Below are 26,538 nucleotides of genomic sequence, written 5' to 3'. Positions count from 1 at the left end.
GAGCAACTTCCAAAGCTGAAATACTTTGCTTTGAACAGAAACAAAAATTATGCAACTGAAAATGTCTATTTTAGATTTGGGGGGGAGGCAGGGATTGTGTGTTTTTTTTTTTTTTTCCTAAATCCTTGAATACACTTACAGTAGAATCTACAATCATTATAGAGACACCTTTCCTTTTAAAGGGATTTGCCTTTTTAAAAATTTTCTGAATTTATTTTTGAGCATTACCACATCTACACCCAATCAGGTCACTTCCTGTGTATGTTGCAAAACATATGGAGACAAAATAAGCTTGAGAGCAGGTTGGGCAATATCTCTGGAAGTAACGGGAAGAGCATCTGTAACACACAAAGAGCTGTTTAACATTCTCGTAGCAGCGAGGACTACATGACAGTCCATGAAGTATGCATGTTTTACAATTGCTAATCGTAAGACATAGTTAAGTTTTATGTAGACTTATCACAGAATTATTATCAGCAAGTTTAGTATGTAAAAATATAACATTTTCATTAATTTTGTTTAATCGTGTTCAGATTTTCAGCTTACCACTATTTTTATGCACTTAGCCAAAAAAATCATGCATAACATTAAGTGGATCTCTGTCACAGAGTTCACCTATGCGATGATGCTTTGAAATGCAGCACAATGCTTAGTGGAGTGCGACAGTCATTATTTCTAATAGAGAAGTCATCAGTTTTAAATAGGAAGCAGTCAGGAAGCTCAGAGCTAGCTTAAAAGAAATTATAGGAGAAATAGGACAGTATAAAAGGGAAAGATGCACCAAATGACAACTGTCCGACACCTTATTCAATAAATATGTTAGTGTGGACAAAGACAGGTTTTTCAACAGTGTTAGAGTTAAAACATTTATGAAAAAGCAGATTGGATTTTACTTCACGCTTAGGCACACCTGTCTGGGAAAATTCCCATGACATTTCTTGCAATTCCTTTCCAGTTACTCATCAGAGAATCAGTAGGGCTTCTTTAAAATTAAAAAGATAGGATAGTATACTATTTTTTTTCTTGTTACTGTATCTTTAAAGTAGCTAGGACAAGATATTTTCTGTTCAAAAATGAGCCAGCCTACTTCGAAAGCAGCAACACACTTGCTTTTCATTGACAGAAAGCATTTATTTAGAACAGTATTTACATTTAATGATATTAAAAATAAACGTACAAGAGACATTAAAAAATGAACAGTAATTGTAAGAAAAATTCTCATCCTTCATAACATAATCAGCTCACAGGGGCCAAAAAAAACCACTCCCTCACAGAGAAACTGTCCCACAGTTTTATACTGCTTGTTTTCTGGCACCTTCCTTTCAAGTACCTGTTACTAGCCACTGGATCTGAAATAGCTTGCACAGCATCTAATGAGTGTTTGCAGTCTGAAGCCATCAGACAAGATGGCTCTCTAGTTTAATACTGCATTGCAATTACTACATAATGCCGTGCAGAAATCACATCAGTGCAACAGTGTCTAGGAATAGAAAAACTGGCAGTCCCTCAAGGGAAGAAAAAGTGTAAACTTGAAAGATGAAAAAAAAATAATCAATGATTTTGTTGATCGTTAGTCCACAGTTTCGTGTCTTTATATCTGGGCATAAAACAAATTTGCTGGGCAGCATTTTTTTTGTTGTAAAAACAAAACCAAACATATCCCAGAAAAGTGTGAGCTTCCACGTTAAAATGTTCCTAGTGAAGTCCTCCAAACATAAACTAAACAGGCGTTTTTGGAGTATGCTGATAGTGTGAACCACCAACTTCAAAAAAAAGTGAAGCAACGTCACAAGTCTGATTAGAATGTCAAATAATTTGAAGCTTCACGACAGTTTACCTCAGAAGTAACTACTCAACTGTTGTTCAGTCAGAACATGCACTTATAAAAAAAAGGGGGGGGGAAAACGTACTAAAAACTGATGCCCAATAAGTGAGGTAAATTTAAAATGCACTGACCCAACAGTAGCTGCAGTGGTGGTTTGTTTTTTTTTGTTTTATTTCTTTTTAAATGCATACTTAAGACACTTGCTCATCACTTAATTATTAAGAATGTTTACCACCCACTTGCTGCCACCAAGGTGTCAAAATCCCCAGCGTTTCCACCTGCTTGTCGGGCCTTTGCCTGTTACACCTAACCTGTGTTAAACACACCACTAAGGAAAGTCTGAGATTTTTAGCAGAAGTAACACAAAGAAGGAACACCAAAAAACCAGCATTGATTTAGACAAAATTGTAAGTTAACTTGAAGCTATCATATAAATTTTTTTTGCATCCTAAAATTCATCATGGCAATTTAGCAAAAGTAGGGGAAAAGAAGGAAATTAGGGCACACTGCAGAATTTAGTACCAGCTGGCCTCAAGCTCTGGATTCTGATTGCAATTTCAGTCAAGGACATAAGCAGTAGAGATGGAATACTTAGTTCCAAACTCAGGGAAGAGAAACGTATTTCCACAAAAGCTAACACTAACCATCAATAATCATTTTCAGTACTTCTTTTCTTTAGCATCCTGTTAGTTCTTTAAAGGTCTGCTGGCAATTATGTCTGTCACAAGAGAAAAGCAGAGTTCAAATACCTAGTTTAGAGGCTAATTCAAGTTTCAAACCATTGTTATGACCACATGAGCAGACAACATTCTTAGCAAGCTGCTAAAGCCTAGGAAAAATTTCGGTGGACCACAGCTAAAGAGGTGATGAGAAGTTTTTATCTAACTTAATACACCCTCGCTCCCAAACTAACACAGAATCCTTTAATAAAAATGCCCTACCCAGAAGGACTACCAATATCTTTCAGTTAACTTGATCTTCCTTGACTGAAAGAATAGGTTTCAATGTCATTTGTGGTTAGGACTAAAGGGCAAGTTCCTACTTTAAATCCCATTGAGAGAAGAGATACTACCAACTCTCTCCTCTACTAGAAAGATTACTTTTAGAGACAGCGATGATCATCTGGGCAGTCACAGAAGAGGAATGCTTGTTCAGGTAGCTTTTCACTTTAAGGAAGAGCATATATACACAAACCTTTTTTTCTTGCCAACAAAAAAACAGGTAAGCTACTTTTGATAGCCACTTTACTAATATAGAACATCCCATAAGTATGGGACCTTTATAATTTTATGCGAAGAAATAATGATTTTAAGTAAAAAGAAGTTAGGGAAAGTATCTTCTTTGGTTCTAGGACAAATACCCCATGAGCAACTGCTCTCAATAATAAGTGAACAGCTGACCCAGGGGTAAGGTGGGGGGGACAACAGAAGGACGGTCAAATTTGGTGTAGCCTCTAGGAAAGGATTTACTGGTTTCAGCCAGCAATCCAGGCAATTAGTAAGTACAAGAGATTCAAGAAGGGATACACAGAGATCATTTAAACTGCTCTTTGCACTCTAAACTACCACCGAGACTGAGCAAACTAGGAAGCAGCAGGTCTACTGAAGTAAACTGGCGGCAGAAAGCATTGCACGTGACGTTGGCCTGAGTTAAAAGCACTATTCTTTCTATACAGAAAAAAAGCTGAATAGATTGGAGAATTCTCATCTCAAGGGCAAGGGACCAATTTTCAAACAACAAAAAAATGAAAGGGCTGTAAATTATGAAGAGAGACAAACACTCAAAATGAGTAGTGTACCAGCAACAAAAATTAGAAAAAAATGGCATGTAATATACAGTGACTTACAAACATGTCCGATGTGTTACTGATCTTGGGGCTAATGAAGAGAAACAAGGAGAGTAACATGGAAAAAAAACATTTTCAGTGCAAAAATGTAATTAAAATGCTGGAGCAAAATGATTTAAATAGTGTTGCAGAAACTTGATAGAGCTTTAATAGCTTCCACTGAAATTCCAAGCAGCAAAGAAAAAGCTGAGCTCACAAGAGACAGAAACAAGGAATGTTTCATCATTGTCTTGCTTCGATTTTCTGCACTATTGATGCCCTTACTTCCTCTCATTTTTCTGAGCTTTCCTATATCACCACTACGTCTGTGGACTCAGTTCTCTTTCCAGTCCCCTATTAGTTTTGAAATCTTTTGCATAATCTTTTCCTCTTTCAGATTTAAAAATTATACTGAAGTCCCTGTTTAAGCAGGGGAACCCAAAACTTACTTATCTTCTAAAAATAGGTCCCCTAATTAAGCAACTGCTGTGTAGAGAGTGTGGCTGTATAAATATAAATGAAGCTCTATAAAACACCATGCGCACCCATGTACCACTTTAAATTCCACAAGCACATGAATGGATCAAACAGTAAAACTCTTTGCGTGTGATGGTGCTGAAAACTTACCAGGGATTTTTCGCGATAAAACCTAACAAAGAAAGGGAGAGATGTCAACAGGAAGAAACGGGATAAAACGATCCAAAGAGATCTTAAATAATTCTGCTACATAAAAATCAGGAGAAAAAAAAATGGAGAACATAAAAGACCACATAGGTGGTTATAAGACAGAAAGGCCAAGGGGACCTATCAACAATTTAAATAGGGTTGCAAACAGCATTGAAAACAATTGGTGGAAAATGCTGTTTTCAGCTCCATTTACTGACATCAGAAGCAATGTGAACAAAATCAGCAGGATTTGATTTTAAGTGCAGGGGAAAAAAAAAAGAAAGCTTTTCTTCATGTAAAAAACCCACAGGTGTGAAACAGATTGCCTATGATATCACATTAAGAGACTGTTCTTTCAAGATTGGAATAGAGGATACAGCAATTAAACAAGCCCTACCACACCATGTTAAATACAGATGGATTGGATGTTTCGTTGAATCCTACGTTTCTTGAAATGACTACAGGTTAGATTTTATTTTTTAAACTATTTTTTTCAAAGAAATAACAATAAAAAAGACATTTGTTTTGCAACCAGCATTAAGTGTGTTGTTTCCCTCTGTAATGCAGTCTGTGACTGAATCTGTATTTGAATCTAGAGGGGCATGCACACGGTAGCATGTTAAAAAGCTCCAAAACAAGCATAGGAAGAATGATGTGGAGGTCTGCAGGAAAGTATCATAAAAACATAACAATTACACATATATAATAAGTGGATATTCTTGTGAATTAAGCAGAAAAGCCTTCGATTCAAAAGCCACATCTACAGCTGGGGCAAATAACTCAAAATGTTATTGTATGCTCCTCCATGTAAGCACCAGAAACATTGTCTTGATCTTTTTTTCTCTTTAAAAAAAAAAAGGCAGGGAAGAAATTAAATAATTATACAAAATATGCAAAGCCAAGTGATGTGGACAAAAAGAAGAATCCTGGATAAAGAACGTCCATTTATTTTAAAGTGCATGCACAGGAGAAAAGAACAGATTATCTCCTCATCAATGCTGAGGAAAAAAGAAAACTTTTTTTTCTGAAACATTCATCTTGCCTGCAGATTTTTAACTCAGTCGTCTTTGTTACAAGAATAGGACAGAAGCAATCTTATTAGTACTAGAGATTTTTATTATTCCTATTCTGGAAATAAAAGTTGAAAATATAAACAAGTTATCTATGGGACACGATTATTTTTCTGTTTTTAGAGCAGCATGTTATATGAAAACACTCCCACAAAAGGTATCTGCTAGACCTCAACCCTGAAAAAGCCAACAACAGATGTGTTTAAAAAAAAAAGTGGGCTCAAACCACCAAAAGAAAATGCCAAGTAGATAATCAGTTTAAAATAAAAGGCTAAACATAACAAGTGCTTACTGCATGGATGTGATTCAGAAAGAAGTTCTTTCCTAAGGAATCTAAGTTACTCTCAATGTTTTTTGTAGCGGTTTTTGAAGTTTTTTTTTTTTAATCTCACATGAAGAAATGAGAAAGGAAATATAAAATACCTTTCCAGGCTCAGAAATGTACAAACCAGTCCACATAATAACAATGAACTGGGAACGTATATGAAAGTACAGACAGAAGCAAAAAGGCAGTACTTTTGGAAAAAATGGGACATCTGCAAAATAAAAGAAGGAACAAAGTATGCAGGTTAAGAATATAAATAGTGAGGGAAAATCACCACCAGGAAAAGGTTGCTAACCTGACCCTTGAATGGAACTGATCTGTGCTCTTCAAATAAAAAGCATTTTACAGTACTGTCTGTGCTGTGTACAAATACTCAGGCTGCGGAATGGAAAAGTGCAGTATTTCTCTTTTAGGAAGCTGGACTTTAGAAATCTTCTGTAAAATAAAGTTATTGATAGAGTTAGTGACTTCGCAAGAAATAGTTAAGTCTCCTCTCCAGTTACACAGATAATTCTCCGTACATAGTCCCATTCAAATGCTAACAGAAGTAGAGACCAAATAAAAAAAGATCACTTTCATGGAAGACAGCATCATTTTTGTTTTCGAACAGGCTATATTAAAGCATGACATTGATAATGAAGTAACCACTGAGGAAACTGAAAGAGGTATTTTTTGGCAAAATGATGCAAAAAGATGACAGCTCTGTCAAATTCCCATTTTGATTTTTAATATATTGGTTAATACAGCAACCCTGTACTCGGGAGCATCAAAAAGCATTTTAACCTTAAAAAGTTAGTAAAAAAAAAAAAAGGAAGCTTTAGCAGGTATAATCCCATGTCAACAGTTTATTTTCAGTGCAAGTTAAAATACAGTTATTGCTTTAATACACAGAATACACCTTCATTAGACTAGCCTCTGGTTTTGGATCACATATTCCCTTGTGAATTATCTGCTGCTAGATGCAGTGTTACAAGTGTCGATGTGTCATGAACATGGTGACTGCGACACAAGCACTACAGTGGAGGAAAAGGCACAGCACGTTCGGAAATACCTGGCTTTAAGGATAAGTTTCTTCACCTACCGGAGACTGGGCTTTAATTATTTGTATGCCTTCAGCAGTACCCTAACCTTCCCAAGACAGCACAACAGTGAGGTTGTCTGTGCCTCTGCGTCAGTGCATCTTTCACACGAGGAAACATGGGGGGCTAAGTTTTTACAGTGAGACACGCGATGCATGACAGATGCATCCTATGGCAAAATAAACAGCAAAAAACATTATTCCTGCTACCATATGCAAACAAGTAGACTTTAAATAAAAGCCTGACATACCTCGCAGTTTTATGAAGAGATTTTTATTCTAAGTGAATGAAAAGAAACTTTTTTTGAGGGACAGATGTCCTACATGATTAATACAATTTACCACCTTCCACTACCAACCAATTTATTCAGACTGGTTGGAACTGGAGTTCCATTCACCTGACATCTGATCAGTAGAACATATTCCTTAAACCACCGGGATTAGCAGCTGCTACCACACAGATGTCCAGTTCACAGTAATTGTCTCCAGAGAGTAGAGACTATAATAAATTGAAAACATTAATTTGCTTTTCACTCCTACGCATGAGTCCTCTTGTCTGCGCAAGGATTGCAAAGAGTAGACGTGGCAGGAAAAATATTCTGATGTTCTTCATGTCTACTAAATTCAACATAAATTTCTAAGGAAAGTCCCCTATTAGTAATCTAACATTAAACTCTAATAACAACTCCCCATATTGCTCATTTTCAGATATGTCTACTAAACTGTTTTTGTTAGATAGCTGTGATGTACACAGCTTTAAGAAATCTTCCTAAGCATTTCTTAAGGAAACCTGCCTAATGCTTACTCCTTACTTGCATTTTGACATCTTGCAAAAAAAATCAAATACAATAATTTGTTCCGTAACATATTTCATAATAGGCTAAAAATAACTTCTAGTATTTCTGGTAAATAATTTCTACGGAATAAAATATTATTATTAGAACCTTCTTTAAGTTTCAGTGAAGCACTATGGCTTGCTAGATGCTCCAGTGATGATACCTGATAGGATGGAGTTCTGCAGACACCAATGCAAGTTCGACCATCATGCAGAACAGAGATTTAATTACCAGTACTTCCATCTAGACTTACTGGGCACAGAGATCATTGTGATGAAAATGGAGACCGAAACATATACAGTTAAGTGCTCTTAGGAAGGAAGACTGTATATTTCTTGAAGAATTCCTTGATGCAGGAAAAATAAAATGGTAGCTGGAGAGAAGCACACAGCATGTGAAGAAGCCTTTGAGCAAGCAGGATTTTTTTTGCAGACAGGAAGCAGCAGTTACATATCTACAAAAACGGCAGGACAGCACCTGCTATTTAAAGCCTCTACCGTTCCAATTTTTGTAGTGTGAACACAAATTCTAAGTTTAACATTAGCATTAAAAATTCTGATTACGTTTTTATAAGTGCCTGGTTTTAAATCATCAGCAAGTGTAACACATTCTACAGAAATGTTTACATAGATGATAGGAATGATATTTTTTCTCCGTTTCTTTGGAAGCAAATAATATTCCTGGTAAGTTTTGAATGGTGTGAAAGAGAACCTACCTTTGCCCAGAGATCTCCAGACTACAACTGTGGAGCATAACTCAATTTAACGTAATAAAAAAGGTGTCTGAGCAAATTTAGCTTTTTATTTTCCTAGTCTCGATACCATATGCTTACTTTCAAGTCTCTGGAGAACAGGGACTTCCCAATGGAGAAAGTGATCTACAGAAATGCACTTTCATTGACATTATTGATATTCCTAACCACTAGAATAGGAAATAGCAAACTAATAATGATTATGGGACTATATGCATTGACAGAGAGAACGCCTTATACATTCACCTTAAGTAGGTGCAGTTCCTGCTAGCAAAGCAAGATGTAACTGTTGCAGTGAGAGTTTAAGACCACAGAGTGAGATCTGCTGGAAAAAGGCAACACCTGATGATTACCAGCTATGTCAGCTGACCTAAAATGAAGCAATCTAGAGTCCTTAGGACAGGTGTGGATTTTTTTTTCATTTTTATTTTAATCTTTTTTTCTAACTACACCAGCTGGTCTAATTTAAAGTATTATTTCTGCCTATGCATCCTGTATGAATAAGACAAAAAGGTAGGCCTAAAGAAAAAGGCAGGATTCTTATTGACCAGGCACAAACAGCCAGCAGTAACACACTGCAACATACCAAACAGCAGACCGTGTCAATCTTCAGAAAATAGAATCATCACATACTATGCTGTATATAAATGTGTCTGGTAGCTGCCCACGAATTATCTCATGTGCAACTGTTTGTCAGTAATTACAATTCAGAAGGAAGAATTACATCTACAGATTTTGATGTGCTTATTCCTTTCTAAACTCATCTTTACTAACCCATAAGGATTCTCACAGTTTCTCCACATGGCACTTCAAATTCAGTTTCTTTGAATTTGTGTTATTCCTTCAGAAGCATGGAATTTTTGAGAGAAAAATGGAAACACCAGAGTAAATATAGTTTGAACTTTTCAAGTGCTTGAAATAGCATATTTCAAGACAAAGTAACTTCTGATTTCCTATTTAAGATTATTTACAGTCTCAAAGTTCTAATATTTTACAGTCTTTGTTAATATGCCTAAACGTGAAAATTAAATATTTTGTCTTAGAGATAAAGGACAGTCAGGACTTGGGATAGTGTACTGAATTGGTCATGACCATCCTTATGTTGTTGCTCGAGAGAAAAAAATATATTTAACACCCATTTCACCTATTCAGAAAGAATGATGTTTACAAACATAAGAGGTCTACTTATAGCTCCTCTGCAGAACTTAGAAAGATGCTCTAGAGAAACATACTTTCAAGAACAGTAATAACAAAGTAGATAGGCAAAATGATGCTCATTCAATTTAAAGAGTAAAGCAGTATCTAATTTCTTTTTGAAAGCAGTCTGTTTTACCTTTGCACATATTTTGAGGCTTTACAACACTGTATACATAATATATTTCAGGACCAGATAATTTGGACACAAACAAGGAAGCAGAAAACTAATATTAAAATACAAAGTGTGCTGCCGGGTAATATTATAAAGGCTAGATCTTTATAAATACTGACTGAAATATGTAGGTATGTATACAGAACAATGAAGTAAAATTAAAAATTAAATCATTAGGATTTTTTGTTCCTTTCTTTCCCTCTGTTTTGCCAGATGGAATTCAGTATCATAAGATCAGAGTATAAGTCAGGTTGGAAGGAACCTCAGAGTTCTCTAGTTCAACCTCCTGCTCAAAGCTATAAGGTCAGAAGAGGTTGCTCACGGTTTTATCCAGTTTCACCTCGAAAGCCTCTAAAGACAGAGACAGCACAGTATCTAAAATTCTGCTAAGCTCTCATTACACCAGTAAGAGAATAGCAAAAAACATGAAAAATCTCCCAAGTAAACACGGGATTTTAAATGTGCTTTCCACTGGACTGGAGGAGAGAGATGTTGTGTGTGTGTATATACATTTTAAGAACTACTAACTTATCCATAATACTTATTTTCATCGTGGCAACATACCTGGAACATCAAAAGAGTTGCAACTCAAACTTTAGACTTGTATTTAAATGGTAAGTTACTTACCTGTGAATACCAATTATACATCAAGCTGTGCTACGTATCTCTAAATATAAAAGAATTGTGGAAATTCTCTTCTCAAAAGAAAATGTTTTACTTTCATATGAAATTGGAATTGGAAATGAATTTTCCAATTCATACTGAATTGGAAAAAAAAAATCAGCTTTTGATGAAAAATAGTTCTCAACGAAAATTAGGCCTTGTGTTAAACCAGGATCAATGAAAAAGTCTTGCTATGTAAATTCTCAACCTGAGAAGAGTAAATACTTATCAAAGCCATGCCTTCCTTAAATCTTGAGGCACACAGAAAAATAAACCAGAATAGGATCGCCTTTGAGAGGACAGAAAGTCAGCTATAATGAGAATTTCAAATGTTTTTTTTTTTAATAAATATTTACACTTAATTTTCCCTAACACTGTCTAGAAATTACTATTAATAACAACAGAATCTACACCCTGAGCTACATTTTTCCCCCAATTCATCTTATATTCTGAGGACTAGAAGAGTTATAGTTAAGCTAGTTTCTTGAGCATTATGACTTCGTGTTTACAGGAAGTTTTTTTTTTTAAAGTGATGGAAGTTTAAAAAGTAAGATTTTAATGCAATATCAGATGTTCTCTCTCCATCATTCTAAACAAAAAGGCAAGGAAAATCATTATTCCACATGTGGTAGATAGAAAATGTGCATCTGACATCACATACCAGAAAGCAGGGTTTTTTTTTTACTAAAGCATACTTTTCCCAATTTTAAGACGGCAAGGGAACACATCCCTCAGCTTTTCTGAATGCAAATAAGTTTATTTTGAGATTTTGGGAACATGGTAGGAGCATCTTGTTCATATTCCAGTCCCCTGTTACTGATAACTTCCAGTTTCTCAGGTCAGGCTCATATTTAAATAGTAATCATACGCTCCTTTTCAAAGCTTATTTTGGTGAGCTACATACTATGAGTGTCAAATGAATGGTCAAAACAGAGTATTATACAATGTTTACGAAGAATTACTTAAATATAACCTTGTATCTTCCAAGACAATATATACAAGATACTTGCAGACCTTGCTTGGCTACACCAGAAAAATATTCTGAAGTGATACAACCACTTCCTTATGTGGCTGTAGCTATCTTCTGGAATAGCTCTACCTATCTACCTACATATCTTTACTAAAATTAATTTATATACAATATGACAAACATTAAGAAGATACATTTTAAAGAAAAATACAACTAACCTGTGTTTTGGTAGTATCACATAAACCAGAACTTGAAGGACTAAATATTGTATGAAAATATCATCCTGCAGAACTAGAAGTATCAGATGCTTTCATCAAGATAATCATTCCAAATAGTAAACTAAACTCTCTGGAACTGATGAAGTGTTAATCTGTAAAATTTCTCATATAAGAAAATATTTTTTAAAGTTGTAACTTTCTCCTATACGGCTGAATTGCTGATCCTTAAGACTGTGCTTCTTTGGAAGGTGACACTTAACGGCCCCAGCATTTAACTTACAGAAAAAAAAGTGCAAAAATACTTTCCTCTATCAAATTTGAATTTATAAAATTTCTGTCAGTTACTTTAACTGCAATACACATGCACACACATACTTTCAGCAGTAGAAATGAAAATATTTTCCCCTCAGAATTGTTTTCTTTTCATTAAAAAATCCTTATCTGGAAGTAGCAAAATTAAATAACAGTTTGGATTTTCAATGTAAAATGAATTTGTCACTTGGAATGTTCTGGCATTCTGCTTTGAAAAGAAATGTTGATTAATCATGTTTGCATGCTTAATCTAACCAATCACTTTTTTGCAGAACTATGCAGCACGTGTGTGCTTTGCATATGTAGCAAACGAAGCAATCCAAAGAAGGCCTTCAGTCTAGTAATATTAGATATTTTAAAGATGTTAGATCAACAAAACTTTAAAAAAAAAAAAAGAATCCACACCACTTCTTAGGGAGTGATAAAAACTTTGAGTTTTGAATAAACCTGTACTGAGAGCTTCATCTCTTTACAGCTAGGAGCCATGGCATCATTCGCTAAAACAGCGCTCCAAACTCATTGCCAAAATGAGTACAGAATGTGTTCCTAACTGCACTCACACTCGAGTCTCTCAAAGTCATGACACAGAACATAAAATTTTAAAGATATTAGTGAAAAAAGTATGTGTATGTGTACTTTTCACCTCCCTCCCACCCCCTCCTTTTTTTTTTTTTTTTTTTTTTTATTTCCCCACTTCAGGATTCTTATCAGTCCCTTTCTCCTGGTCTGCTCCATAATCCCGTTTCAGCATGCACCCCAATTTCAGCTTTGGCTCTGTGTCTTCCTACAAATGCAACATGACGAGCAGAACTTTTTTTTTTTTCACGAGAAGATAAGGTCAGGCAAGTATGAAAGAAAAAAAAGAACCACCGTGTTTTAGGGAAAACGTTTCCAAGCTTTCCCCCTATCTTCCGGTGCCTGGCTGTCCTTATGAACATGTAATGTTAAGTATCATAACTACAATATTATTCATATAATAAAATTTGAACTCTCTCACTACTAAAGTCAGAATATCACTCAGAGATTAATATACCAGGTAATTTAAGCATGCAATTAAAATTACGTGAAATAAAATATCAAAAGCTTGGTAAAATCTATGCTTGCCTAGATGCACAGAAGTTTTTGAGTACAGTAACTACAGGATGGTATAAAAAGTCTGTTTAACCCACACACACAAGAAAAAAAAAAACAAAACAAACAACCAAGAGGCCTGCAAGGAAAGCTTCTATGCACTGATGAGGATTTTCTTTTTTTGACGACCTCTGATATTTCTTCGGAAATAGCGTATTTCTGTAGGAATCTAGTTTAGATTCCATTAAAAAAAAGAAGTGCCTGATTTTGAGTACATATCCACATAAGATTTTATCAGAAGATGAGTTACAACACTTTTGTAAGAGTAACTCCAGACCATTTTGTTTCTGCTAAGAACCTTTAATATGACTATTACTAGTGAGTAGCTATAAGGAAGCTACCACTCCTAATTGCATACAGCCCACATTCTGTTCAACAATTACACTTGCACAGAAAAAGCAAAAATGTTTTTATCCTAGCATCAGTATTTAAATGCCTATGTAGTTTGGGATTTTTTTCATTAATATAAATGAAATCTGATTAAAGTGTTGCTTTTCCTCTCAAAAACAATAAGCAGAACATTAGGATAAAACACACCTGCATCAATGGTTCTAACCGTTGATGAGATCCTGAACACTATGCAGAGTGTTGCGACATATCATATTCGTTTTGAATATAGTCACAACAAGTAACAGTGAAGTTCTCACCACTGAAGTATTTATACTAACAAGCTGCATGAAAGTTTTCACCTAGTCCAGTATTCACCTACCCCCTGTAATTACCAAACACAAAAAAGGAAGTAGATGCAAGAAACCCTACTGACACAATTACATAACTTCTTTTATGAGCATCTGTTATCTCAACAGTGCTAAGACTTGGCTGTCCTGTGAAACATTAGGGTTTTCCAACATTCCCTCCAAGCTTAACAGAATAGATTAGCAAATATAACCTTCTTTTAGTGTGAAATCTGCCCTTGGACTCCATGTGACAGATTATGCAACTTTCAACTTCAGGATATTTACCAGGAGGAAAAAAATAATTTCAAAGCTGAATCCAAAATAATCCCATTCCCACACAGTGCCTCTTCATTCTTGTATTATGAAAACATTGACAGAAGTGTCTGCTAACTTTTTTTTTAAAGCATGGTGCTGTGGTTTATCTTTCATGATCTCTAATACATCAATTGAGAATCCTTCATATTGCTAGTTCATGATTTTTTTTTTTTTTTTGGTAACTCAACACTAGATTCTAGATGAAAATCAGAACTCTAAGACTTCGAATGTTGTACTTAAACCATAATTCAGAACAGAACTGTAATAAAGACCAAAACCTTACAGGCTTGTCAGAGACAGAAAGCCCCAAGAGCAGTCTTTGATATTCTCACTTCCCCTGGTGCTGCTTTAGGATCAGAGCAAAAGCATCATGAAGCTACCTCCTAACCACCACCTTTTAGTCATAGAAACCAAGGAACTCAAGTGTAGTTGATCAAAACAAAGGGTTTTGTTCAATCCGGAACACTTTTCAAATAGAAACCCAATAGAAGCCAACATAGCAGGAAGTTTCTCAACTCCCAGAGAGACATATTTACGTTCAATACAAGCAGAACTCGGTATTTTAATAAAATCTCCTATAGAGAAAACCAAGATGCTGTAGCATTGAAAGGCGCATTCAGCAATAAAACTGAGTTATGAGGTGACATGAACATATTTTAGTAGCTTCATGCCAGAAGAGGTTTGATTCTTCCCATCGACCACGTGGACTATACAAGTACATCCTAACAAGCATCAGAATGATTGATACAGTTTATGAACTCAAGGAAGTATCTTTATTCACATTCCAAATCCCTAGTGTTACTTAACTCTGGGAAAAGAGTAAAGAAAAGACACTAGGAAAATACATTTTGCTTGATGACTTCCACTGATTAAGCTGGAAATTGCGTACAGTATTTCTAACTCAATCTCACAAAGGCAACTGAGAGGTTTCCTAATGAAATTAAAAAGTGAATGGTAGCAGACAACTGAGACTGGGTCAAGAACCTTGCACAACTCCAAAAAAGAAGCATCAGGGCTGGCACTACACATATAGCAGACCAGAAGTGCCCAAATATGTCAGATGGAGCAAAAATCACCTGAACACTGTGAAGAGGAGAAGAGACCCTCACATCACAGAGTCATTATTAACATCCTACTGAGATCCCTAACATTATTTGTGTCTAGAACACATGAGAAGTTTGATGCACAGCTGTTTGGAGTATAACTGTACCTCAACAGACTTAGCTGCAACCTAGTCCCCACCCTCATCCCATCCCAAAATTTGCTTTGGCAATGAAGATTCACAAAGATCAAAGACCTGAAGTGTAACTGGCATTCTAAAGCCCAACAACAAAGAAGAGTTTTAACTGATTCTATACTCACATTTCAAATACCTTTTTTTTTTTTTTTTTAAGTTCAAAAATTCAAGGACTTGCCTTCTTTACACAGCATCAGCATAAATGCATTTCTTGAATTTGCTGGGTTTTCTATCCCTACAAATGTAACAAAAACAGAAGAAAAACCTCATATAGAAGAGAGGGAAAAAGAAATCTCGATACTGCTATTTCCATCTTTTCTTTTACATCATCCAATACAGAGTTCTATCACATTCCAGGAAAAGGTAACAATTTGAGGCTACACTGCTTCAAGGCTAAGAGTTAGCTACTAACGTTTAAAATTGGAGGACTAATATGAAGATATGGTTCTGGTTCTCAGGTTCCTTTCATCTACTGAACACATCTCCAAAATTTAAGTACAAGATTTGCCATTTCAATAAGGTAGCAGATAGCAAGAACTATGAAGAGATCCTTCACCTACAGGCAGAAAGTTCAGAGTATACAACCAGTACAAGCTACTTAAACAATTAGAGATATTACATGATATTTCATTTGTTTATGAAGACCCAAAAAACAGAGTAGAAGGAAGGAAGAAAAGAAGTAAAAAAATCATAGCTGTGGAGATACGTTTTGCAGATATTGTGAGCAAATGAGAAATAATATAGTTTACCATAACTGTAGCGATTTCAAGTGTGCACATACACAACATATGTGTTGTTTTGTTGGTAAGGAGGTTTTAGACTGGTGTTAAGCCTGAACAAGAAGTTCTTGGCAGAACAATGTTATTGAAGATAAAAGCAAAAAGACTTTCTATAAGAGTAAAGCATGCACTGGAAAGAAGTTATGTACTGTTACAAACTGCAAATTTTAAATCCAGCAAGAACATACAGGAATCATGATTGCTTTTCATTGTTCAAGTTAAATTAAGAAAAATCTTTTGCCTCATCTACTATGTTGGATGGAAGAGAATTTATTCTGTTCTCCAGTCAAAAAAAAAAACCAGAAAATTTGTCTACAAAACATCTTAAATCCTGGGTCACCATCCTTCAGAGAGCTGGACTCACCTTCTCCTAAAGATCTATTTAAGCCAGAAAACCTCTGAAGCCTGGGAACACACAGCTAACCTGGACTTCAGAATGAGAACCTTACAGTTCTCACAAGTACCCATTTCAACTAGATGTTGCGTGCATCAGTGTGAAAGAAAGAAGGAGTGACAATGAAATTGACAACATTGAAAATTGAATTTGTAGCCTCCTAACCAATGGATTCATGCTGGGAGTAATTAAGAAATCACATGTTCACAAATAATCTACCTAAAAAGTTTTCAGGAATACAAAAGCACAGACCCAATACCCAGAGATCCCCCGCCACCTGCCAACTCATTGATAACATTAATTTATTGATAAACAAAAAGGGACATCAAGCTTTCACTTGATGAATATGTTTTTTCAAAAAAAATGTTTCAGGTGTAATTAGCACTATTAAAAGCCATTGACATGTAAGTTCACACAGAACTGGGAACTGTTTATATGAGTCCTGGCATTAACTTCACTGCAGTCGCTTAGACTGAAGATCAAACAGTGTTTTGTTATGTGTCATTACAGGAAATGCCCTTCAGAGTCACAGACTATTGACATGAAAACAACATACTGATATTCCATTGACTGCTTCATATGCCCTCGTATTTTTTTTTTTAAATTGTTTTCAACAAGTTAAATTCCAACCAGTGCTTTTTAGCAAGTACACCAAATATACCTGTTACCATCATTTTAAAATAACATTACAGAAATTAACATAGACAGAAGCTACTGGTGCAGAATTTGAACAAAAGCTTTGCTTCAAGAGAAAAGACAGACCACAATTAGTTTGAGGAGAAGCAAGAAGATAAATGACTTTGACATGATGCCATTGGCCCCACCTTCAAACTCTTGCAAGATAATTCACTTTAAGATGACTGACTTAAGGATGGTTCCCCAAAGAATGGACGATTTTTATCCTATTTACTTCTTCATGTTATTAAAAAGTGGCTTGATTGATTTGCACATACTCCTAACAAAACAGAAAACCCCCATACAGAAAGCCACAATGGTAGAAACAGCAGGAAAGCAACATAAATCAGTGAAAAGCTAGGCAGCAAAGGGTCTCTTAGGAAGGTTAAAGAAAAAGGATCCAGAACTTATGGCGTTATGTATGAAGAACAAAACAGGGTGCACTGTTTATTTTCATTTTAACCAAAAAGGAAGCTGGACAGGTAAAACGTTCTGCCTCATGCAGAAAATGTCTTTAATGAATGATTTAGCTCATATGTATTATTTATTAGCTTGTATGTAGCTTTTAGCTACGCTGTGTAGCCTGCTGCAGACAGCTGAAAGAACTCCAGCAAAACCTTTAAAACAAGAAGTCCCACATAATTTACCACTTCCAATTTGTTTTCTCAACCCTTAGAAGTTATGACTAGAATTTCTCGTTTAGACCACTTTTGAGTAAAGGGAACCATTTCATTCAATAATGGAAATAAATTGTATCAGTTGATTCCAGTACAAACAGAAGTGTCTATAATAAGTCCACAGAATATTTTCCTTTCTATACCAAAGCTTATCCCACTACCTTTAAAGTTCTTCGTAGAACTGCTTTAAAAGCATTCTCTAGCATTAAAGTTAAGTCTGCTTTTTTAAACTACATTCCTTAATTGGTTACTAAGAAATAGAGAAGTACAATAACGATATATTTGTTTTATCCCTGAGTGGTACATTTTCTTCTTTTGAATACATGTGACTGCAAATTGACAATTTCATTTGAATTTGTAATTGAGTGAGATAACCTGAAGAGTACTATAACATACTAAGTGAATTTTTTTTTATCTGAACTATACTGTAGTATCACTTAAACTTCACAGCATCAATGTTAACCAGAACAGCTGAAACATGGTTTGTGAAAGTAATAAAAACCATTTATCAGGGTATTTGATATAAAAAAATTTTGTACATAATGAAGTATAGTGAAGCGCCACCAGAATTTTAATTTGCAGATCACTGTAAATTTGGAAGGGCAATTACAAAATAATTCAGATTTTTAAGGCTGTACTAAGCAAAGTATTACCTAAAGGCAAAATGCATGTGGAGAAGCAAAAAGCTGAAGATCAGTTTCCGAAAGCCATACACACTAGACTCCAAATAATTAATGAAAGTCTGTATTTTTCACCAAGGAAGCTATTTAAGTGTTTCCCATACAGCTCTCTCAAATATGTCTTCTGATCACTTAAATAGTGCTAGGGAATAAAGCCAAAACTAAACTTGTATGTTTTATAGAAACATTCCCCCCACACTCCCCAAACACCCAGTGTATGCGTTTCTAGGTTGTTTCTTTTTTTTTGGTTGGTTGGTTGTGTTTTTTTTTTTGTTTTTGGTGTTTTTACTTGGCAGACCTTGCTTATCTAGCAGCAGAAACAAAGTAACCTGGCCTGTCTAATTTTATCCAGAGATGTGAAGTTTTGAAAATATTTCCAACTTATATAACAAAGTATACTGTGGGTACATTGTACAAGTAGAAGCAAAGATTTTCTTTAGAGAGCTGTTCTGCCAACTAAAAATTGCAGATTGTGATTATATATAAACTACAAGAAATTAAAGCATAGTTCTATTTAAGATGTGGTCACAGTGTTCAAGTACACAATGTAACAGAAGGAAAGGTAGTGTAAGTTCTGTTTTCTATGGTGTACATTAAATGCTTCACTCCTTCCACTTTATGCCGAACATTTTAAGAACGTATGAGAATTTGAGTTTATTGTAATCTTGACAACTGTGTGTGCAGGCAATCCCCATTTCCTCCACATAATTTAGGTGAGTAGTTAAGTACAAACCTGGAGGAGGATACAGCACATGTATAGTACAGAACGACTTCTTTTGTAAAGCATCAAGCAAAACGTCCCAATACTGTCTGGGTCCTCCCGGAATAATGAATCTAAATGATACCACCTAGAAATTCGCTTGTCAGCTCCTGTAAAGGACACGTCTACAGTAATGCCTATACACAGCTTCCAATAGAAAATCATTGTTGCAAGAATGCTGGAGCACAGTATCTTTTCAAGGTGGCGGCGTTTGAAAGTAGTACATTAGTAAAAGAAGAGCTTAAGAGTCAAGAGAAACAGAGTCTATGTCATAAGAGAAAAGAAAAATCCATAGTTTGGGAAAGCAGTGAACGAGCTCAAACACCTAGAAGCTTAATTCCGTGTTTTCATTGCATATCTTCTTTGCAGTTTCTCTACGTGCCTACAATCCCCAATCTCAAGGCACCCTTTTATATATTCTCTTCCTATATACCTTTGACGTCTTCTTCAAGAAAGGAATAGCTGTCAAAAACTATTTTTGCAATTCAGTAAGACTGCAGCAAGAGAGGGAGCAAGCTCTACACAATCAGCGGAAATGCACCGGAAGTTAGTGTACACAGATGTTGGACTGAAAACTACTGAGCTAGGATCCTTCGCATGTGCTATGCATGATGTGATCAAAATGCAGTTGTTTTCTCTAAGCTCTCCCTCTCTTAAGAACTGAGAAACAGCAACTACCTTGCCTCCAAGTAAATCAGAATGAAAGGCATTCCCATGAAAAGCATGGAATCCTCAACATGAAAATGTGTGCTCTGAAGGAAAAGCGGTCACAAAGATTCAAGCCTGGAGAAAGGTAAATGTATTGCTGACCTAGAAAAACAATAGGGGTAGAAAAATGTCCTTCTATCCACCTCCATCGTTAAGAGTTTAAGTGGACAGTAAAGAAAGTAATGCCATTGTGAACTGCAAGTCTGAGCTTAAGGCACCTACAACAGCAGCCAAACAAAAAATTGTTTGGAGGATTTAAGATAGGGATGTAAAACAAAAATGTAGACAAGCTGATATTTCTGTACTGTGAACACCTAGTTAAAAAAAGGTTTTCCCCCTCCTGAAATACCCCAATCAGTACTTTTGGTACACATACCTCGAAGAATTCTCTCCTCATGGCAACGTAGAAAGTCCCAGATTCTAACAGTGCCGTCGTCAGAGCATGTAGCAAATTTATTATCCGTGGGTGAGAAACTGTTACATGAAGACACACAGCAGGGGAAAGAAGTCAGCATTTAACAGATTATCTATGCTTCTCAGACAGGGCAAAATTATACTGTAAGGTGTTATACACTGAAAGATGCATTTGAACATAGGGACTTTTAAGTGAATACGGTGCCTGCCACTTCATCACAAGACATGAATTTAGCATAGGATTACTATTGCATTGCAGTCCCCGGTCAAATAGGAAATCCGGAATTTATTCTTAGCACCTTCCTACCTATGACTGCATAAAGTAGTGCCTTCTCTGCAGGATGAGAAGCAACGTCAGTATGACTTGGTAACTGTCACCCTAGATTTTCATGTTTGGCAATACCAATAGAAAGTGAATCTGTGTAGAGGCACGGGAGAACAGTTCTTAGGAAAAAACTCCTCTTCAGCCACAGATGCTTTGCAGCAGAAAAGCAAAAATAAGGGAAAGCTGGTCATAGGAAAAAGCTAGTTGGAAAAAAATAATACATAAAACAAATACAAAACTTATTGTAAATGGAATTTGGAAAAAAATCCCTTCTATTGCCAACCCCATCAACACCCTGAAAAGATTCCTACAGACATAGAAGCTTCCAGACTGAGCAGTCAACATCACTTGATGGAAGTCACTGGAAAAGCAAGGAGTTATTTAGCCATGTGATTAAGGCCAGAACATCCCCAGCAACTGACAGCGCTCCCTCCCTTTCTGATGCAGTGAAAGTCCATGAGAGAGCCCTCTTGAAATCTTAGAATCTTTATGATCAGGAGAGAGCTTAAAATAGTAGAGAAATTCAGTGTATGGCCACAATATAGTCAGACAGTAACTGAATCCAACATAAGCACTTTTCATAACCGAACTAACAGAAAATGCTACACCCTATCAAAGAAAAATGGTGACTTTAGTGGAACGCGTTTTAGTGGCAGTGAACCTTTACCACCAAGGGCCAGCACCTGAACCCGAAGAAACACTGCTTTAGCTTCATTTGGGGTCTGCAGCTTCTCTTCAGGCTTAGTTTAAAAACAGTTCTTCTACTTCCGTATCTTACTAAAGATTATATGCAGGTTTGCTTTAGAGACATCCTTCATTTACATCTTACTGATAGTATCACTTCAGATTCCATTTTTTTATATGTATAGACATTTGCACATCTGAGGCATCAACACTGAACCAAGAGAATATCCTATAGTCTTCTTTTCAATGGCTTGCTTACAGTTTCAGGCTTGAAGAACCCATTCAGTATTAACATTAGACTTCTGTATGTGGCAGTCTGCGTGGGTATTTAGTATTACTGGAAGTCTTGGCTTCACCAAGCCAAGCAGTTCTTCACTTTATTTAGTGTTTTATTATTTTGTGAGAACTATGCAGGTGTTTTATTTCTGAAGGCTTTATATTTTATTCAGTTACGTTATTAAAGACTGAATTCTTTATTTGGAATGAAATTGTTGTCTTACACAGTGCGTATAAAAAGGAATAACTGATACACATCGTCACCATATAAAAATGAAAAGAATACCAGTGCAAAATGCGGCAGACAAATACATCTCTAACATATTGCAGAGGCCGATACTGGGACAATACTAATTCAGAAAGGTGCCAGCAAAACGGTGAGAATGTGGAAACAAAAGAAAATATTGTGTTTATGTGGTGCAGGAAGTTTCCCAGAATCTGACAGAACCCATGCATTTCTTCACCCAGAATACACTTAGAGAACAGTCTAATCATGGCAATAGGTACTACAGAAAATGGTATATTGTGTATAAACCTGGCCTCTCTAATCGCCTCCTTATGTGCCTGGAACATCTTGACGTTGTTCATGTTGGACTGCCAGTATTTCACATATCCCCCATGGTCTGCTGTCAGCATCCACATATCATTGTGTGACCAAGTCATAGCCCTTACAGGGCTGTCGTGAGCCTGTAAATTCAGAAACAAAACATCTAGCAAACTTGTTCAAAAACTGTCTGACTCACACAAACATCAAAGTTTTTAAAAGTTCCTACTTAAACAGATGTAACAAAAAAAATGAGAACAATAACAATCCAGTGAGATTCAATAAATTCTTGCTGGGGGAAAAAAACATTCCCTTATACTGTATACAACTGCCCTCTAAATAAAGAGTATATACACTTCGTTTCCAAATTGTGTTGTTTTAGTATAAGTAGTGAATCCCTAAGAACAGTTAGTAAAGCATACACAAATGGAATGAGAAGCATTAAGTGAATTGCCTATAGCCACAGTCTGACATAGGGTCAGAACAAAACCAAAAAAAAAAAAAAAACAACCACCCAGAGACTCCCATTACCACACTTAGACCACTGGCCCAAGATGAGGAGCAGGTGAAAAATTTTTCCCCAAAACATGCTCCAGGACCTCAAGGAAATGCACAGAGATCTTGACAGATGAATTTACCTGTAATATTGTTTCAAAATTGAAAGTCAGTCCATTCCACAATGTGAACTCTCCACTAGATGCACCAGTAACCAAGCGTCTCCCCTCAGGAGTCCACTGCAAAAGAAAGATTTAACTGTGTAAATGTAGCATTTCTTCACAATCCTCTAAATAAATCTCAAGCTTCTTCCAGGGAATTTCAGAACTAGTATTTACTAAGTGATTGGCCAGTGAATGCAAAATAGACAAAAATGCAGAAGCCAGAGAGTTTTTGACTTTTCTAACAAGAGAACAAAGCTAGTCTGCTATAGAAGCAACAACAATTTAACCAAAGGGAAGAAACAGTTTATTGGCACCAACACACTCCTAGCAGACGATACTAAACAATACTGCTGATGTAATGGAAAAGTTGTTAAAAGATTCTACAAGAGTCAAGGTGCACAAAGACCTAACTGCCTTTTATCTGATTATTAGTCCCCAAAACAATCCAAAAAAGATTAAATGCACCCCAAGGTCGGAAAGAAGTACTTTGTACTCAGACCTTACCATTTGATTTCCTAAAATCCTCCACAAAAAGACTAGAAGTAGACACAGTAGTCATCCACGTATCCCATGTTAGTTTTATTTGAAAATGTTTTAACTGATCTGATCCTTTGTTTCTCTCTGCAGTTAAGAATATCAAGACTCTAAAATAAGACAATACGTCTAAGTAAATCCAACACTATACTCACCCTGACAACAAATACTGGGCATTTTACTTTATTAGTAGATGTCCGAACAAATTTTGTTGTTACAGCATTCATAGGGTTGTTCAGCATTCCTATGGGAGGGACCAACTACAAAAAGAGAAAGAGATTTAGAAGTGACATTTCTAACTAGAAGGAAAGCATGCATTCTCAACACCCATTTCTAGAAAAGCAAGTTTTTCATTTGCAGGAATATTATCAGGAGTAAGTCCGTGGAAGCAGACTGTATGAAGCAGAAGTCTGTATGACTTACCATTTCTAACATGCAGAACCAGCATCTTCAAGAGCAATGTACTAAGCTCACTGTGTTATGAGAGTTTATGTTCATAAATTAAAAGCCTACCCAATTGCGGTTTCTCACGGGCAGATTTCAACAGAACAAAATAATGTAGGGAGAAAACTCCCTTCATATATTTGAGACCTCTTGTGGACAAAAAGATACTCTCAGCTGACAGGCAGAGTTGCTCTGATTTTCTGGACCAATTTTACCTACAGAACGTCATCAGTTTCAGAAGAAAGATTTTACTTACATCATTATAATATCCTGCATCAGGCTGGATTGCTCGCATATCTCGCTGGTCTCTCTGCCATACTCTATTCTGGAAAGAAGAAAACAACTCCTAGTTCATATCTCCACTACTTCACGGTTAAACAACAGAAAATAATGTGTTGACAGCCTGGTTGGCAAATCCCAAAGCACTGTGGCTTAAGCATCAAGTAAAGATAACATTGTATTGAAATGCATAAAACTTAGAAGACCCAGTGATAAAAATACCTTGGGTGTGTTAAATTTGACATGCCAAACACCAACTTTAAAAAAGTACTTTACACAGAGTCATTAAAGTTGGAAAAGACCTCCAAGATCATCTGGTCCAACCATCACCCTACTACCAATGTCACCCACTAAACCACATCTCCAAGCATCAAGTCCAACCTTTTCTCAAACACCCCCAGGAAAAGTGACGCCACCACCTCCCTGGGCAACCCGTTCCAATGCCTGACTACTCTTTCTGAGAATAAATGTCTCAGAAATTCCAACCTAAACCTCCCCTGAAATAGAAATGAAAAATTTTGGCTTCATATTACCAACTTGCATGTGTACATATTAGAAACATAAGCTAGAACATTAGTTAAAACATTTCTAGCATACACTACTACAGTTTGCCAGAATTTCTTAAGCCAAGAAGGAACTACGTATAAACCGTTATTCACTTTTTTGTGGGACCACATCAAATCATCTTAGTGTTAGAAATGGTGACTGAAGTGGAATTTTGGTATATCCCAAGCACTCAAAACAAATCTTTTTTTTTCCTCTCTCTCATTTACGTGTTTAATAAACAGGGCAACAAGGTAGCTTATTTCTGCCAAAGTGAAAGAGAGGTCCTGAGCTACTACAATTGTTTTTTACAATTTGTCCACTAGAGTTCTTTTGGGGGTGGGCATTCCTGAAATATTAAGAATGTTTTAATATTTGGTATTTAAACAGATCTTAGACAGTAACTTATAAATTTAAGTAAGAAAAACATTTGAATTTTTAACATCTACAAACTACAATCATGCACTGGCCACAGCAGACCAAATTCAGTTCATCACACCTTTGCAATGTTGCTGTTGAGATTTGAACAATTCCTCTATCTGCTGATTTGATTCTTTGTCTTCTGAGCTAATAGTCAGCATTTGTAGAGCACATCTTGATCAAAGAATTTTATTTATGAAGAAATGAATAGCACCCCATCAGGAAAGCTAATAAATCACTTTTCACAGAACCACTTCTTCAGAAAATTTCATTAAAGTTGTTCTCTGTCTTTTAAGAGTACAGAATAGGATTTTCAGAGACCACAGTTCTAAACAGTGTTATTTAGTAAAATGAAAATACATTTTATGGTGATCTGGTTTTGGAGGAGAAAGGGAAATGGTTTATTTCCCACTTCAAGAACTTTTTATTTCAAAATAAAAGAATAATTACATTGTTTACACTGAGTTGTGTCCACCAAGAACTCAGAACATCACACGAGACATTCATATGCACTCCCAAGTTGTAATTCCAAGACAGACAATGTTAAAATTGATGCTTACAATTTAACTGTAAATTCAGTTGTGTATATGTGCAGTTTTATTACGAATAACCGAAAACGTGTGTTCACCCTATACCAAGTTTACAGGCATTTGTCACTTGGTTTGAAAATGCAGCAGTAGATCTCTCAATATTCCAGACTGCTCTACAAACATCTGGAAAACGGAATTCCACATTTCATGAAGGAAAAATGTTTTTCAAACAAAACCAGAAAATTAACCAACCTCCAAATATTTAATTACAGAGGGATTGTAGTCTATAGTCTTTCGGTTCACAGCTTTTCGCATTCGTTTTCCATCAAAAGTAAGCTGTTGCATTGCTTGCTGCTGTGCAAAATCAGGTCTTTTGTAGAACAACTGCCGAGGCGCCTGGTGCTGGAACCTCGGCATATGGAAAAATCGGGGCGGGGAGCCAATTTCTGTGGCCATGGCTATCTTGTTTCTGGAAGACTGAAAAAAGTGAAACAATAGGTTACTACACAATAACGATAAAACTGCAATATTAGTACCTCCAATAACTTAAGTCTACAAGTATAAATAATGCTTCTACCCAGTAAACAGTACTTCTTGAAGTTACATTTGCGGCGTTCTCTGAACAAGTGTTTTTCTTCCTCTGTGTCACACATCACTCACCTTAAAGTGATCAAGTGATCAACTTACTTTGATCAGGTATTGAGAGGAATTTTTTACTGAAACAGATCACTATAAAGTCTGTTTTATTATTGCTTAACTGTGCAGGAAAATAATGTCCTCAATAAGAATAATACAGGCAAGAAACAAGCAGCTCCTTCCAAACAACGTGATGCTTCAGATTCAGTATACAACAGGAAACACCATGGTACTTGCCATTTAAACTATTAACAAGGAAAAAAGTTTTAAAGGACTACCCTAAAACCTTACTCTAGGATGCAAAAATAA

General features: G+C 36.0%; 1 protein-coding gene across 7 annotated transcripts in view; it reads right to left on the bottom strand.

Moving 5' to 3' along the window:
* Positions 1 to 26,538, bottom strand: part of WDR33 (WD repeat domain 33) — a 68,224-nt gene that overhangs the window by 24,645 nt on the left and 17,041 nt on the right. For 2 of the 7 annotated variants that reach the window (XR_010833654.1, XM_013188089.3), the window contains exons 2-7: positions 25,846 to 26,070; positions 24,078 to 24,146; positions 23,533 to 23,637; positions 22,823 to 22,918; positions 22,176 to 22,327; positions 20,318 to 20,415 (exon numbers count right to left, since the gene is read on the bottom strand). Coding sequence is in view for 6 of the 7 variants with exons in the window: in XM_013188089.3 (XP_013043543.1) it covers positions 20,318 to 20,415; positions 22,176 to 22,327; positions 22,823 to 22,918; positions 23,533 to 23,637; positions 24,078 to 24,146; positions 25,846 to 26,070 (745 nt within the window). In the remaining variant the exon portion in view is untranslated. The other 5 variants (XM_013188094.3, XM_048063206.2, XM_067002648.1 and 2 more) reach the window with 5 other exon arrangements.

The sequence above is a fragment of the Anser cygnoides genome, chromosome 9 (assembly GCF_040182565.1).
Source record: "Anser cygnoides isolate HZ-2024a breed goose chromosome 9, Taihu_goose_T2T_genome, whole genome shotgun sequence".
NCBI lineage: Eukaryota > Metazoa > Chordata > Aves > Anseriformes > Anatidae > Anser > Anser cygnoides.
Note: the sequence above shows the minus strand (reverse complement) of the source record. Positions and strands in the feature narration are given on the sequence as shown.